At 40.9% G+C, this 14,672-nt stretch overlaps 1 protein-coding gene across 1 annotated transcript in view; it reads right to left on the minus strand.

Moving 5' to 3' along the window:
* Positions 1 to 14,438, minus strand: part of LOC110988754 (SCO-spondin-like) — a 20,528-nt gene extending 6,090 nt beyond the window's left edge. The window contains exons 1-14 of the mRNA XM_087148207.1: positions 14,395 to 14,438; positions 12,690 to 12,895; positions 12,224 to 12,389; positions 10,879 to 11,048; positions 4,959 to 5,072; positions 4,439 to 4,496; positions 3,565 to 3,608; positions 3,065 to 3,169; positions 2,622 to 2,667; positions 2,125 to 2,184; positions 1,332 to 1,586; positions 1,069 to 1,122; positions 363 to 616; positions 1 to 81 (exon numbers count right to left, since the gene is read on the minus strand). The exon at positions 1 to 81 is cut by the window's left edge and continues 73 nt beyond it. Of these exons, the coding sequence (XP_087004333.1) occupies positions 1 to 81; positions 363 to 616; positions 1,069 to 1,122; positions 1,332 to 1,586; positions 2,125 to 2,184; positions 2,622 to 2,667; positions 3,065 to 3,169; positions 3,565 to 3,608; positions 4,439 to 4,496; positions 4,959 to 5,072; positions 10,879 to 11,048; positions 12,224 to 12,389; positions 12,690 to 12,893 (1,611 nt within the window). The 5' untranslated portion in view covers positions 12,894 to 12,895; positions 14,395 to 14,438. The remainder of the gene's footprint in view (positions 82 to 362; positions 617 to 1,068; positions 1,123 to 1,331; positions 1,587 to 2,124; positions 2,185 to 2,621; positions 2,668 to 3,064; positions 3,170 to 3,564; positions 3,609 to 4,438; positions 4,497 to 4,958; positions 5,073 to 10,878; positions 11,049 to 12,223; positions 12,390 to 12,689; positions 12,896 to 14,394) is intronic.
* Positions 14,439 to 14,672: the final 234 nt, after the last annotated feature.

The following is a 14,672-nucleotide window of genomic DNA, read 5'->3' on the forward strand; positions in this document are numbered from 1 at the left end:
AGGAGTGATGCTTTCGTCAATTACGCCAGAGATTTTCACACATTCACATATTTCACAATCTTGGATTACTGACTCCCCTTCCTGTAAAAATGAACATAATTTATTGGGTTTATCATATTGATGTTACAACGATGGCAATGCGTCCTTTGATACCTGTTCCAACTGCCATTACTCATCAATCAGATTGCGTTGACTGTTGTCCAACTTTCTTGGTGCGTGACTCCTGAACTGGGTTCAAGCTATTTAACTAAAAGTGTTGCACTTGTAGATTCCCTTTTTAAAACTAGCCTGTGCAAAGGAGCTGAGGATCATATGTATTTTAATATCAAAATAGCTCTGTCTTATAAAAGAAGTATACCCACATATAAATAGTGGTTACTGTGTGCACAGTCTGGCTTGCAGCTCTCCACCTCGACGCACATGGACGTATTAAATTGGAATCCAAGTTGGTCCACAGCCTCTCCCTCTTCATCTTTCACATAACCTTCCTTGCATTTGCAGTGCTGGGTAGCATTGAAGAACTTTGCGAATTCCGACTTACAGATAGTTGAATTGTAGAATAATTCATACTCCAGTTGTGATTTGTCACAGCTTACATGGCATACATTTTGACAATCTAAAAAAAGAAGGAAAGAAATGAAACTTAGGATGAATTAGTTTAATGTTTGTGTGTCTATCCTCAATCCTAATTGAAAATGTTTTGGTTCTCTTAAACATGCCATACTGACCTCTACATAACTTGGCAACTAATTAGGATCTAGCATTGTAAAACTTAAGTGAAATCGTCCATTGGTGCAGCCCTACAGTCTACTGCCTGCAACCTACGCAGATTACCAATATATATCCATTATTTCCTAGTCCATTACTTCCATTCGCTAAATTCTCGATCACCAATTGTGCGCCCCCACTCACTCGCCCCCCGCGAAGGCGTCGGCCATGTTCGTCCTCTTTTTTGATGCGTGAAGTGCACCAAGCCGTTTGGGGAGGGGGGAAAGAGATTGGTAATCTGGTAGGTATGTGGTAGTAGACTCAACACACATTAGGTGAGAGAGAGATTATTTTACTTACATGGAAATTCAGTTGTTGTGACAGATGTTAACTCTTGTTTTTCTGTTGTAGCAACTAAACATTAAACAAAATAAAATTACGTGCACATTTTACAAAAAAGTTCTTTGTGATTCCAGTATTTGACATCAACAACTATCAGAAAGATCTACTTCTTACAGTGTCATTATGATTTTCATTAATTACATGAGTCTTTCTTATTGCTGAATACAGTGCCAACGGTTACGTCTTCCAAGAATAACACATGTTCTCATCAGGAAACTTACCTTCAAGGCAGATATCAAATTTAATGCACATCCCAGACTTGAACGTGTATCCTAACAATTCTTCTAAAGGACCTCCTGAAACATCTTTAACAAATCCCTCGTTGCAGGAACAGTTGGGCTTGTTATTGAATAAGTCACTAAACACTGGATTGCACTGAGACTCCTCAGAAAATGGCGCACTGTCGGACTTATTTGTGAAAGCCAACTGTTGCTCACAGGACAGCGGTTCATCTACGTAGCAAATATCTGGGCATTCTTTAAAAGACAATGTTGAAAAAATTTCTTTTAGATCATTTCAAACGAGTCAAACTGAAATACACCGACTGCGTATTGGAATGCCAACAATTAGGACGCCTTAAAACCCTCAAATCTGCGGACGTAATAAAATGACACTGTGAATCCGACTGACAGTTTCGCACTGTTAGTTAATACTCCGCATCCCCCTCACTCATCAACAACGAAGGTGAAAACCGCAATGTCCCTTTCAATTTCTAAGGTTAAGGATCATAAAATCTCTGTTTTACAATGGAACCCCTGCGTCATGAGGGCTGGGTGGTCTTAAAGATTTTATAACGCATTAAAATACACAACGAAGCATTCACCTTTGCCACTTTAGCGTTGGAAGAAGCTCGATATACCACAAAACCGTGGTATGTCCAGTGGCAGCCCTAACAGCTAAAGCTTGTTGAAACCCACAATGCTTTCAACCTGCAAACCAAATCCCCCAAAATACACGTACAGAAATGGATAAGTTTGATTCACAAAAAGATAACAGAAGATCGTCAAAGCTTACCATTTGAAGCTGGTGGTGTTTCTGGTGATGGTACTGAGGTTACCAGCTCAGGAATGGGTCCTGTAGCAGGATTAAGGGCAAAGTATTACAATGTGTCGTTTAAATTGTAGATCTCCTTAGCCCTGGAATGTTGTCCTTTTTCGTACATATATACATCCTATTGACCCCCAAATAAAAACTTGATAAGCCACCGCAGTGGCATTTCATTCATCAAAATTAGAAGGTACATGTTTGACAGTTCCTATAAAAGCATTCCAGATGCATGTACGATGTATTTAGCCTAGAGTTAGGCCTAATTGATTTCAAAGCAGTCACAAACTAAACTTAAGCAACACAAAACTTGACAGGTAATTTTAGTTGATGCGTCTCGCTATATATAGCAGTTTTTGGAGCTGCACACCAGAATGGGATCGCCTACCATAGGGGATGCGAAGTTTGAAGTAATTTGTTCTGGGAAAAGAGCCACAATCCTTATCTCTGTCCCTGTGGATACTTACTGCAACGAGCACAGCATTCACCTTCGACACTATATGGCTCGTATCCCTATACGAATAAAAGAAACAGTCGTTAAATGATGTTTGGTCAGTTATTGCTTTTAACGTTTGCTTTTCGCAGTTTTGTTGGTTTGGAATTGAATTCATTTTCACGCACTCCAAACAAAATAATCTGGCTAGTTTGTTTTCTCCTGTTTTCGAGCTCAGAAGTCAGGCATCCCCAGCACCCAAACAAAAATTCAGGAGATTTTATTATAAGATGTTGCGCAATGAACAGCATTTCATTTTGAAGACAGGTACCACCCCATTACGACTAACGGTACAAACTATACAAATCTAATTAAAAAGCCTCACTTTGGAAAGTAACAGGTCGGATTCGCCGTTTGCAGTTTAGCCAGTTAAATGTTTTGAAATCAAAGCTAAAAGTATGCGAGGAAGATACTCACAATTTGACATGGTGGTTCCTGACACACAGTCTCCCGACAGATGACATTGCCACTCTGAGAACATTCACATTCCTCACACATATTTGGCATCCAGACTTCACCAACCTTCAGAAAGTATAAACAGCTGTTTGAAATGGTCACGTGCGAAGCGGTGTAATGTTATTATACAAGTGTGCCTGCTTCCATTCTACTTTTGCCTTGACAGTTACATATTAAAATATGTTTGTTGCTAACGTTTAAAAAAGGCAAGGAAACATGACAATGACTTTAGGAAACTCTTAAGAGTTCAGTTGTGTTCCAAATTGAATTAAAAATTTGGTCTAATACCCAAACAAATAATAATAGATATTGGGTTATGAGAAAACAAAATGATGTTGACACCACTTTTACCTTTTCGTGAATATTTGTATGATGTACCTTGAAAACGTAAAAGTATTTAATTTGCTCTTAAAAATCACAAGATCGTTTTGCTTTTCCATTAATCAGCTGTAAAAACTTACAGATCTGTAAACACCAACAGGATCCTCGTCATGTTTGCAACGTTCTATTGCCAAAAAGGGACAAACAACAACAAGGTATTTTAGGTGAATCCCAAATGAAAGTTATTTGAAAGGAAAAATTCAAAAGCAGCTGGTGTAAGATGGCACAAACATCCTTGTAAATGCCATTCAATGTCATTGCTTTAATTAACCGTAAAAGGGCAACACCAAACCCATCTATACCCAGTACATGTATTATTAATGTTATCGATGAACATTTTCACATAATTCATTATTTGCACAATAGTATCTGTTGACAAATTGAGCCTTAATTCCTGGAGGGGGTTTCAAAAAATATCCCTGCGGAAATATTTCCAAATGACTTCATGGACCTTTTAGGTGGTAGTATCATGAAAGGGGGACAGTCCAGACTATACCCAATCACAAACACCGATACTATAGAAAACGAGGCCGTGTAATGGACTCACGCAATATATCACATTTTTTTCTGTGCTTGCAAAATAACTCAAAAGTTTCTTTTGTGCCATTTTTAACCAACACTTATAAAGCTCGATCTTGATCCATGCTTTGATATGGCATGTGTGGTGGTATAGTAATGGTTATTCTGCAGTGAAATATCACTTTCGACAGGCAAAATCTGAGAAATGATTTTTGGACTGTTTCATGTATTTTTGAACGGTAGTCTGAAATACTGATGACTTATCTCTAAACTTTGTCTAAGTTACTGAATATAATTGGTTACTATAAGCTTGTTAAAATACCTTAACCCTTTCAGGACAAGCAAAATATTTGTATCGAGAAAATTTGTATCAAAACAGTTTCACAGCATCACTTTGTTGCTTTTGTAAGAGCAAAGATAAAACTACACACCCACCTTTTGGAACACAGTGGCAGCAAATCATATCGTCAGGGTCTTCATTGATGAGATCCATCTAATTTTTAATGAATGAAAAAGGTTGGTATTGTTGCTTTCATATTCAAATACTGTTTTAGGACCAGTTACTACTTCTCACATGAATTTGAAAACGGAACGTGAATTTGTGACGTCAGATCAAATATTTGCGTTGCAAATTCGTAGCAAATTTCAACTGGGGTAAAATTTGTCCTGATGTCAAATTCGCTTTGTTTTTGCGGTAACCTGAAGTACCTTTTGGCAGCACTCCGAAACCGGTGGCATAACTGGGACGAAACTGGAAACCTGGGGAGCACACTGCTTTGGAAGAGGGCACTGAAAAGCGTACAAAATTTGTTGCTCGTTTCCAGGTTTCCAGCACAGATATCAGTACGGGGATCACCTACCTGTCGAAGTTCCCTTCGTAAGTTACACCATTGTGCAAAATGTTCCTATTACTGTATAAAACGCACTCTGTATATTAGATGAATTTGAAACTCACATTTTCGCCACAGGCATCTTTGATCTCACAAAACTCGTGGCAGTCCACCAAGCAGTTATCGACATCTGTCCATTTGCACATTGTGCAATTATCCTGTCTCCAGACTTTTTCATTCTATTGTGTGAAAATGAAAAAGGATTCGAGGTGTAGTTTTCAACTTTCTGGGGGCACGGAAGTAACACTCTTTTTTTACGAAATGAGATTTGGTCAAATGGTAATTCCGTTGCCTGTTCACAGCCTGTGAGGAAATACGTCAAGTTATGCTTGTTCAGGTTTTGTAATAGTAAAATAAAGGCGAAATTCAAATTTTGGTGAACCAAAAGAATCAAATAAACCTATGAGCTTATTTCCGACGTACGATTTTAATAAATTGATGGTCATGGTTTAGAACATGCTTGATTACCAAGGGAGTAGCTTTCCGACAATTGCATTGAATTTTCAGCAGCACAGTGACATGCAATATTATAGTCACTCGTGCATGTAGCTTTGAATTATTACTATATTGGATGACCAGAGCTGGTCTTTGTTAAATTTATCTTTTCCAACTGCAAAAGGCTTGGGAAACAGTAAAATAAAATGCTCCCAGGGACTCGAACCAAGAACACCCACTCTTGCTTCATTTTGCCGTTCTTTTGTGCCTATACAGCCCCTTATAAATGACACTGAAACTGTTACGTGATTGGTAATACTATTAAATGACCTGCCCCATTCCGAATTGCAAAAGCCTAGGTGATTAACAGCGAAGTGTGGTCGGGTTGGGTGTCATCGGAAGTGTCAAGTGAAACAGCGTACTATTTAACCGATGCACAGAGACCAATAGAGATAGGATCTATCCGGATAAGTAGCAGCAGTGGATTCAATGGCGGAAATTTGCTCTTCGGACTGTAGGGATACGGATACATAATGTGAAAAAAACCCAAATGCCCAACTGTAATGTATGTTCATATACCATGTGCTTATGCCGCTCCTCTCAAGTTTTTACCATAAAGAGTGTACATTTTCCAAGATGGCAGAATAAACAAGGTGAGCTGCATAGAGTGTTTCTTTCTATAACCCACTCAATACATCACAAAGTGGCTACGAAGAATTGTTAACGATACAATTGCTCACCTGTTTGGTCAAATATTTGCCGTATATCAGTTATAGTTCCGCTGTTTTGTAAGTAATTTACAGATCGTTTTCCAAAGGCGTGCCACTCGATACTCAATTGTTCTCGTTGTACATTTGCTCTTGCTTACGTACAATCCATATGTGTAGCAGGCGAACAAAATGGTTTCGGGACTTATTGGGCGGATAGACCACTTCAACAGCGATGAGGAGGACTGGCCAACATATGTAGAGCGGCTTTAGCTGTAAATTTCAAGCCAATAACATAGCCATTGACAGACAAGTCCCAGCACTTCTGAGTCTGATTGGAAGTAAATCTTATCACCTCCTCAAGAACCTTACTGCTCCTGATGTGCCATCATCAAAGTCTTAAGCAGAACTCATCTAACTCTTGACCACACACTTGGCCTCCAAACCGCTGGTCATCACAGAACGGTTTCGTTTTCAGAAACGTGACCAGAGTGATGGAGTGCGTGTCAGCACGTATCTGGCTGAACTGAGGAAACTAGCTGAACATTGCCAGTTTGGTGATTACTTAAATGATGTACTTCATGATAGATTTGTGTGTGGGTTGCGTGCAGGCAGCATCCAGAAACGACTTCTGTGGAGGACAAATTGAATTTGAAAAAGGCAACCGAAATGGCCATGGCAATGGAAACGGTTGCAAAGGATGCCATCGAACTGTAGCAACAAACGCATCCGAGTACTACGGTACACACTGTAGCTAAACGCAAGCAGTCATCTTACAGGTGCGGCAGGAATGATCACACTGCTGATAGTTGCCGATTTAAGGATGCAACATGTCATTCCTGTGGAAAACCGGGGCACATAGCTCCTGCCTGCCGCTTCAAACCTCGTGCACAGAAAAAGCCAAACCAGAAAAAGCCTCAACCCAAACATAAGGGGAAAGTTAAAGCCGTGGACATTCAGATTCAAGATACAGATTCTGATGAAGATGTGCTGATCGCTGGAATTGACATACACAATGTGTGCCACAACCAGTGTGACATGAGCACTGCAATCCGAGTGACACTTCAGGTCAACAATCGCCCAGTTAAAATGGAAGTTGACACTGGATCAGCCATCACCATATTGTCCATGGCCGATTATAAAAGGCTTTTCCTGATCGGGCAGTTGCAGCCAACAAATACCAGGCTACAAACCTACACAGGAGAGGAAATTGTGCCTGAAGGCCTGCTGAATGTGAAAGTGCAGTCCAAAAATCAGCAGCATACTGGCAAGATACACGTATATATCATCAAGGGCACAAGTACACCATTTCTTTGGCGAGATTGGCTATCCCACATCAAATTGGATTGGCCAAATCTCTTTGCCATGATGACTGCCCCGAGATTGCCGAGCTCAAAGGCATAAAGGGTAAACTTAACCTCCATGACAAAGCCCAGCTAGTATTCCAGAAAGCCAGAAAAGTTCCGTACGACCAAAAGTGGAAGCAGAACTGACCAAGCGCGAGAGCCAGGGCATTATTTTGCCAGTAGAAACCAGTGATTGGACGACTCCAATTGTACCTGTGACAAAACTCAATGGGAGCGTACGCATCTGTGGAGATTTTAAGGTGACGGTTAACCGCAACCTGAACATTGACCATTACCCACTTCTCAGAGTGGAAGATCTCCGCAAATGTCTCCGGTGGCCAAAAATACAGTAAGCTGGATTTGTGTCAGGCCTGCTTACACATGGCCATGGATGATGAGTCAAAAAACTTGCAGACGATGAACACACACAAAAGTCTGCCTTCAACAGACTACCACTTTGGAATTGCGTCAGCACCGGCCATGTGGCAAAGAACAAAATCCTTGACTGCTGAAGGGCCGTGGACTGCGCTTTGACAAAGCAAAGTGCGGATTCTTCAAGCGTAGAGTGATTTTCTGTGGGCATGATATAACCTCTGAAGGCCTATAGAAAGCCCAGGATAAGATCGATGCAGTCAGAAATACCCCACGACCTACCGGTGTGAGCCAGTTCCATTCATTTCATGGCCTAGTAAACTACTACCACTAGTTCCTACCCAATCTGGCGACTGAATTGCACCCACTGAATGAACTACTGCGGATGAACCATAAATGGGTGCGGACCCCAAAGGCATTCGAGAGAGCACAGTCCTCAATCACTGCAGATGAAGTCCTGACACATTATGACCCAGAGCTTCCAGTGAAAGTAGCGTGTCATGCCTCGCCCTATGGGCTAGTTGCTGTGATGTCACATTTCATGCCCGACGGTTCTGAACGCCCTGTCGCCTATGCATCACGCACCCTGACGACTGCAGAGCAGAAGTATTCCCATATTGATAAGGAGGCACTTGCTTTGGTGTTGGGAGTAAAGAAGTTTAATCTGTACCTCTGTGGCCAACTTCACTCGAGTAACTGATTATCAACCACTTACCTCTATTTTCAATCCCACTAAGAGTACTCCTTCAACTGCTGCTGCACGACCTGCAAGGTATGCAATTTTCCTTGGCAGTCATGATTACAGCATCGAGTACAAGAACACTGCGAAACACAGCAATGCAGATGGTCTATCCAGACTTCTTTTGAGCCAAAGTGAGTCTGAGTCAAAGGATCCTGTTGATATACTCCAGGTGTCTCAGCTTGAAACCCTGCCTGCTTCTAGTAGTGATATCCGAAAGGAAACCGCCACGGATAAAACGCTTTATTGGCCATCCAATGTTGATCTGAATCTTGCAGCATACCACAGTCGTAGAAACGAGATCATCTTGGCGTTGTGAAGATGAAATATCTCTCGCGGGGATTTGCTTGGTGGCCAGGAATTGACCATAACACAGAAGAATTGGCCAAAGAATGTTCTGGTTGCCAGAAAACACAATGCGACCCTGCCAAGGCTCCGCTTCATACTGGGAATGGCTTGCAAAACCACGTGGACTATGCTGGACCATTCATGGGACAAATGTTCCTGGTAGCTGTAGATGCCCATTCAAAATGGCCAGAAGTCATCCCGACTACTACTACCACATCAAACCAGGCCATTGGTATCCTGAGGACCCTATTTACACAACTTGGTATCCCTGAGCAACTTGTCAGTGACAATGGTCCACAGTTCAAGTCAGAGGAATTCGAAACCTTCCTGAAGCGCAATGGAGTGAAGCACATAACATCAGCTCCTTACCATCCAGCGACAAATGGATTTGCAGAGCGCTTTTGCAGAGCTCAAGAATGGACTGAAATCGATGGAGGGGGGAAAAGGGACAGAAGTTGTGCTGATTTCTCTTGGCTTATCGGAACGCCCCCCATTCAACCACTGGCCTTTCTCCTGCGTTCCTTCTCATGGGACGACACCTCCGATCGAGACTTGACATCATCTAGCCAGAAATCCATCAACGCATCTCCCGGAAACAACTGGAACAGTCACTTTATCACAGATCAGGAAAAAAGCCATCTGAAACCTGCATACGGGCCAGCATGTGCAGCAAGTTTGCGCGATTGCGTACTTACCGCGCGCAGCAGTGAGAAGTGGATTCCAGGCATCATCCACTCCCAAACAGGACCACTGCCTTATGAGATGCGGGTTGGTCCTGATTCCCTCTGGCGCAGACACATCGACCAGCTTCGTGACGTCGACACTGGGAAACCTCTAGTCTTCAACCAGCAGCCAGATCCGGTACCGCAGTTTCTTCCTGACATGAGTGAGCAGATGACACCGAGCCGTGCAGATCCAAAACTTACTTCACCGACACCTACCGCTACCAACACCCAGTCGAGATTAGCCGCTACCTGTTGATCCAGAGCCTGCGACAGAACTACCCAGCAACCAGCTTTGCTACCCTCTGAGGCAACGTACCGTCTGATAGACTTGATCTTTAAACGAAACCCGATTCTTACATGATCCCATAAAAGGCTTGGGTAGCCTACACTAAGCAAACCGCATGAGCCACTATACACGTTTTTGTACCAGTAATGTTTAGCTTTTATATTTCTAAGTTTACAGTTTTTGGGTGTATGTGTTTTAAAAAAAAAATAAAAAAGATCTCTTTAATATAAAAAAGAAGGAACTACAACAAAACTCTCAGTGTTACGAATCAAACAAGAACTATTTCGATCAAACCTGATGAAAGCATTTCAATGACCAAACCATTGCAAACATCATTTGTTTCATCAAAAGTCTAAACTTGATAAATTGATATTGGATTTATTCCAGCTCTTTATTAGGTGGGGAGGAAGCATAACGTATGTTCGTATACCTTGTGCTCATGCCGCACCTATGTATGAAGAGCGCCCTGAAGTGTTTACCATAAACAGGTTATAGTTTCCAAGATGGCAGAATAAACCAGGTGAGCTCGACAGAATGTTTCTTTCTATAACCCACCCAATACGTCACACCAACCGTGGAAATTCGACACATTGTGCCTTGTGGTGGGGAAGATTGCCGGACACCACAGCACTTAAGGAGCGCTGTTCATGCATGATAGTGATGTAAATAGCGTTTTTATGGACTTTGTACTTCCTCTCTATCTTTCAGTACAATTACATACTTCTTGGTTGATTGGAAGGTTTTGTTTTCCTCGCTTCGAATAGGTGACGGATGATATGGCCCACCTCCGGTCAAAGTGACGGAATGTAAACCCACGTCACTGGAATTAACGCCCCTTAGTGGATCCCAGGCTGGGCACCTCGGACAGTTCAAACACTGAAATTGCGCCTTGTTTATGCAACAGGTTCATAGCTTTGACCAAAATAAGCTCAACACGTACCAAAATATTTAAACGTTCTATCACAAATGTACAACAGGTTCACTGGGTATATTAGTTACAGATTTCATAAACGTCTATGTATCTTACCATGCGGTCTATGAAGAGGCAGGGGCAACGTTCAACACAGTCTGTTCCGTTCCAAAACATATCTTCTGCACAGCTGCAACCTGGCGTACAACTGTCGGAGCACACCAACTCGGGATACTCGCAAGTCCGATTGCAAGCACATTCACTAAACACCGTTCCGTTTTTGCATTCTGTTCACAGAAATTTTAAACACTTAGTTTAATACATCGGGAAGATTACGCATCAAATCTCTTCCACTCTTTTAACACCTAGAGCCAACATTATTAACCCTTAAAGAGCCAGTTTTTTTTGGCCTTGTCACAGCTGGGGGAGCGGAATCTGCCCCCTCCTCAGATCTCGGTAATACGTTGATGTATTTCAATGAAATTTGACCGTGTCATAGAGGGATACATACTAATCAGTTGTGTGAAATTATATGTAAATTTATTAAGTTTTTGCATAATTATGAGTCATTCATTATTCACGATACCTATTTCCCTATCTTCTTTCGATTGTAGGGCGATTTTATTGTATTTTTCACACCAAAGATGCCGTATGGATTGTATATTCAGTGGAAATGAAACCAGATATGCTATGAGCTGTACGCAGTAATATGCGTAAGTTACTTGTGCAATTAACAGACATTCCCCAAAGCAAGAGACTTTCTGACAAAAGGAAACCACTCGGCCCTTTGTACGATGTAGGTCTGTGTACAAAGTCAGTGGTAAATTTCACATCTTACTTCACCCTGCCTGCCTAAAATTCTTCACTGAGAGAGAACACCACGTCCATTTTTCATAAATGTGGAATCAAAATGAGGCTAATACATTGGAAAAAATTGTCATAAAGTATTAGCACGCAGAAATTAATCCCAGAGATGCTATAAGCAAAAGTCCACGGGGGGGGGACGGATTCTGCCCCCGACTCTTTGATGGTTAAGGGCAAACCTCGGAAGAGAAAAAAATTTACCAACCACAGTTCAGTTTGACAATAGATGTAAGTTTGTCACAGCGAAAGTAAGTTTATGAATCACAGAACTTTTACGGAAACCTCAAAAACTTTTATACAGGTTATTAGGTCTTAATTCTTTTCAAGTAAGAAATTATGGGAATGAAGAAATAAAAAACGAGTAGTCATATATCCAGTAGGAGTTATGCAGTGCAACATGCCTGTGGGGTCTTGCTTTTCATATCTTGTATTCACTATGGGAATTTGAAGGAATAGCGACCTTTGAACTCAATTTGGAATGTAAAAGTAGCAGTTGCTGGAAATTTTATTAAAGGTGATGCACGACCTCTCAAATAGAGAAGCCAAGATTCAGGTGCCACGTTGCATTATTATTTCTTCACTCTGTCATGTCACCTACCAGGCACGCAAGAACAACACTCGCCAGGGACATCCCGAAGCATGGTTCCATTAGAACAGGCTTCGATGTTGCAGTTAGGGATGATGTTCAGGGGGTCATCAATCTTTTGAGTTGTTCTTTCGCAGATACCGATGTAGCAATCATTTATTACTACCGTGTCACCGTACTGAAAATGTTGAAAATTGTAGGCATGACTATAAATTCTTAAACATAGCTGTTATATACTTATAACATGCTAGTTATTCATTCAAATAAGTCTGTAGTTTTGACGTAGCCATCTTTAAGACAACAACATCAACAGTGAGAAAATATGTTACATTGGGGGAAGGGCTGCTGGTTAGTTTCATGCTGAGGCCACTTGCGTAGATTTCGAGAATTGTTATAGCATTACAATTGCATAGAGCAAGGTAATCGAAAAATGAAGAAAATATGGATTCTACACGACACACACAGAAATTTGATTTACCGCATAAAACGTCCCGTTGTAGTAGCATGGGCATTCTTCCGGCAGGACACATCTCATATTTTGCTCCACCATACCGGCCGGGCAGCTGCAGCCGGGTAGGCAGGTAGTGTTGTCACATTCATAGATTGGGTCTTCCCGTGATGCCATAGCTTGGCAATTCAACTCACAAGCACATTCAGTCCACACCATAAGGCCGTCGCACATTTCTGTGATAAAATAGGTGACCCGCTCTGTGAAAATGAGTCACTTCTCCAGAGCCACTTTTGAGTAAAATGGAAAGGGCCTTTGAAATAATCTTGCACAGCATTTAAGAAATAGGAATCCTGAACATTTTAACATCTACACAACGTCCATTTTCATTGAGTCCGAGTGACTCATCAAAACAGATTCTTCAATCTAATACAAAGTGAAACTCAAAGAGTAACTCCGGAGACTTGTTACTCATTTTTACAGAGTGGGTCACATTAATAACACTAAAGCTTAAACCAACAACTTTGTCAGTGCTATTCTTATAAAGACTCAAATAAAACTGGTTGGAAAACATTGTTTTCTCAAATGCAATTCATTCATCGTTCCTGAATTTAAGGCAGTTCACTGAGTAATAAATTTAAGTCGTTTGGTTTACTTTTAACAGGACTGGTGAGATTGAAAAACTTATTCAACGGAATTTTAAAAAAATCCCATGGATTCAACCAAGATGTTTTGAGAAAAAATTCGAAAAGCCAGGATTAAATCCCATACCCAACAGCGTTCATGTGTTGCCCACATTTTTTTAAAACTTGTATTATTAGACCAGGGCAGCCGAATCTGAATGACTGTTCTCCCTAGGGGTTCGTCTTCGTCTAAAATAATTCAATGAGATTGTGGCATTGATGGTTAGAAAACAAACAATTAAATAGTTTTTCTTACTCTACTTCTTTTTTTGCTGAATCACGCCACTAATTTACTGTAGGAAGGCAATGACTTTGATCTTTCTGGAAAGCTGCCCGAAAGCGTTCATAGGTTCAGAAAGTATTCAGTTCCTCATATAGGAAAGTTTTTAATGTACATAATATGAACAGAACAGTATCAGCAGTTTTTCCAAATTTTTAGTGATCTTCGGAGAACTGCTTATGCTTTACGGCCGTTCGATGCGGGGTATAACTGCCTACCCACACTTTTTTTCTCCAATAAGCTCTGTTCCTCTATGCAAGCTTAAGATTAGCGACCAAACATCTAAATTTAAACACAAAACCTAACCTTCATATATACCTAGATCTGTTAGGTAAGTTACCAGACTGGAGTTGATTTGATAATTGATCTTGGGCAAAGCAACAATTTAAAATGTTTCATTTTTTTTGCATTGGAGGTCGCTTATTTTAATGAAAGTTCTATGAATCAAACTGAATTTAAAGGTAACGTTAAACCAAATGTCCCATTAACTGATGTGGCTCTCTAAAAGATGTTGCAAAAAAGACGATGACCCAGTTAGACTGACATTTTAGAGGCCACTGACGGATTATAAGAAACACTGAAATCAAATTAAGTCACAAAACTACATGTTTACAGAAAACCAGGACATTAAAACAATGTTGTCACTTGGGCAAAAAAAATTAACAGACCATTTCGAATAAAGGTGGACAACAGCTTCTGGACAAAATTAACCACACCACACCAGAGGCTTGGATTTATGGGCAAACTGTTTGAATAAAGCTCATTCTTTTACCTTTAGTTGTGGTTACTGTAGGAGTAGTGGTAGTGACTTCTGTAATGGAAAAAACAGAAAGAACAATTACTGAAAATAAAAACTAGAAAACATCGTTGTAAGGTAGTATTGAAAGTTCAGTGGAAGACCATCAGAAACGTCGCCAACCCTTCCTGCCAAGTCCTTATTAGCGTGATTAAGATGACGCACCTTTCATGCAACCCAGAAAACCAACACGCAAACTTCCAAACTTGTCATTGCCGATTGACAAAATCTCCAGTCGAAGTTCATCGATGTCG

Source organism: Acanthaster planci, linkage group LG17 (assembly GCF_054643075.1).
Source record: "Acanthaster planci isolate LZ-2023a linkage group LG17, COTS_SCS, whole genome shotgun sequence".
Lineage (NCBI taxonomy): Eukaryota > Metazoa > Echinodermata > Asteroidea > Valvatida > Acanthasteridae > Acanthaster > Acanthaster planci.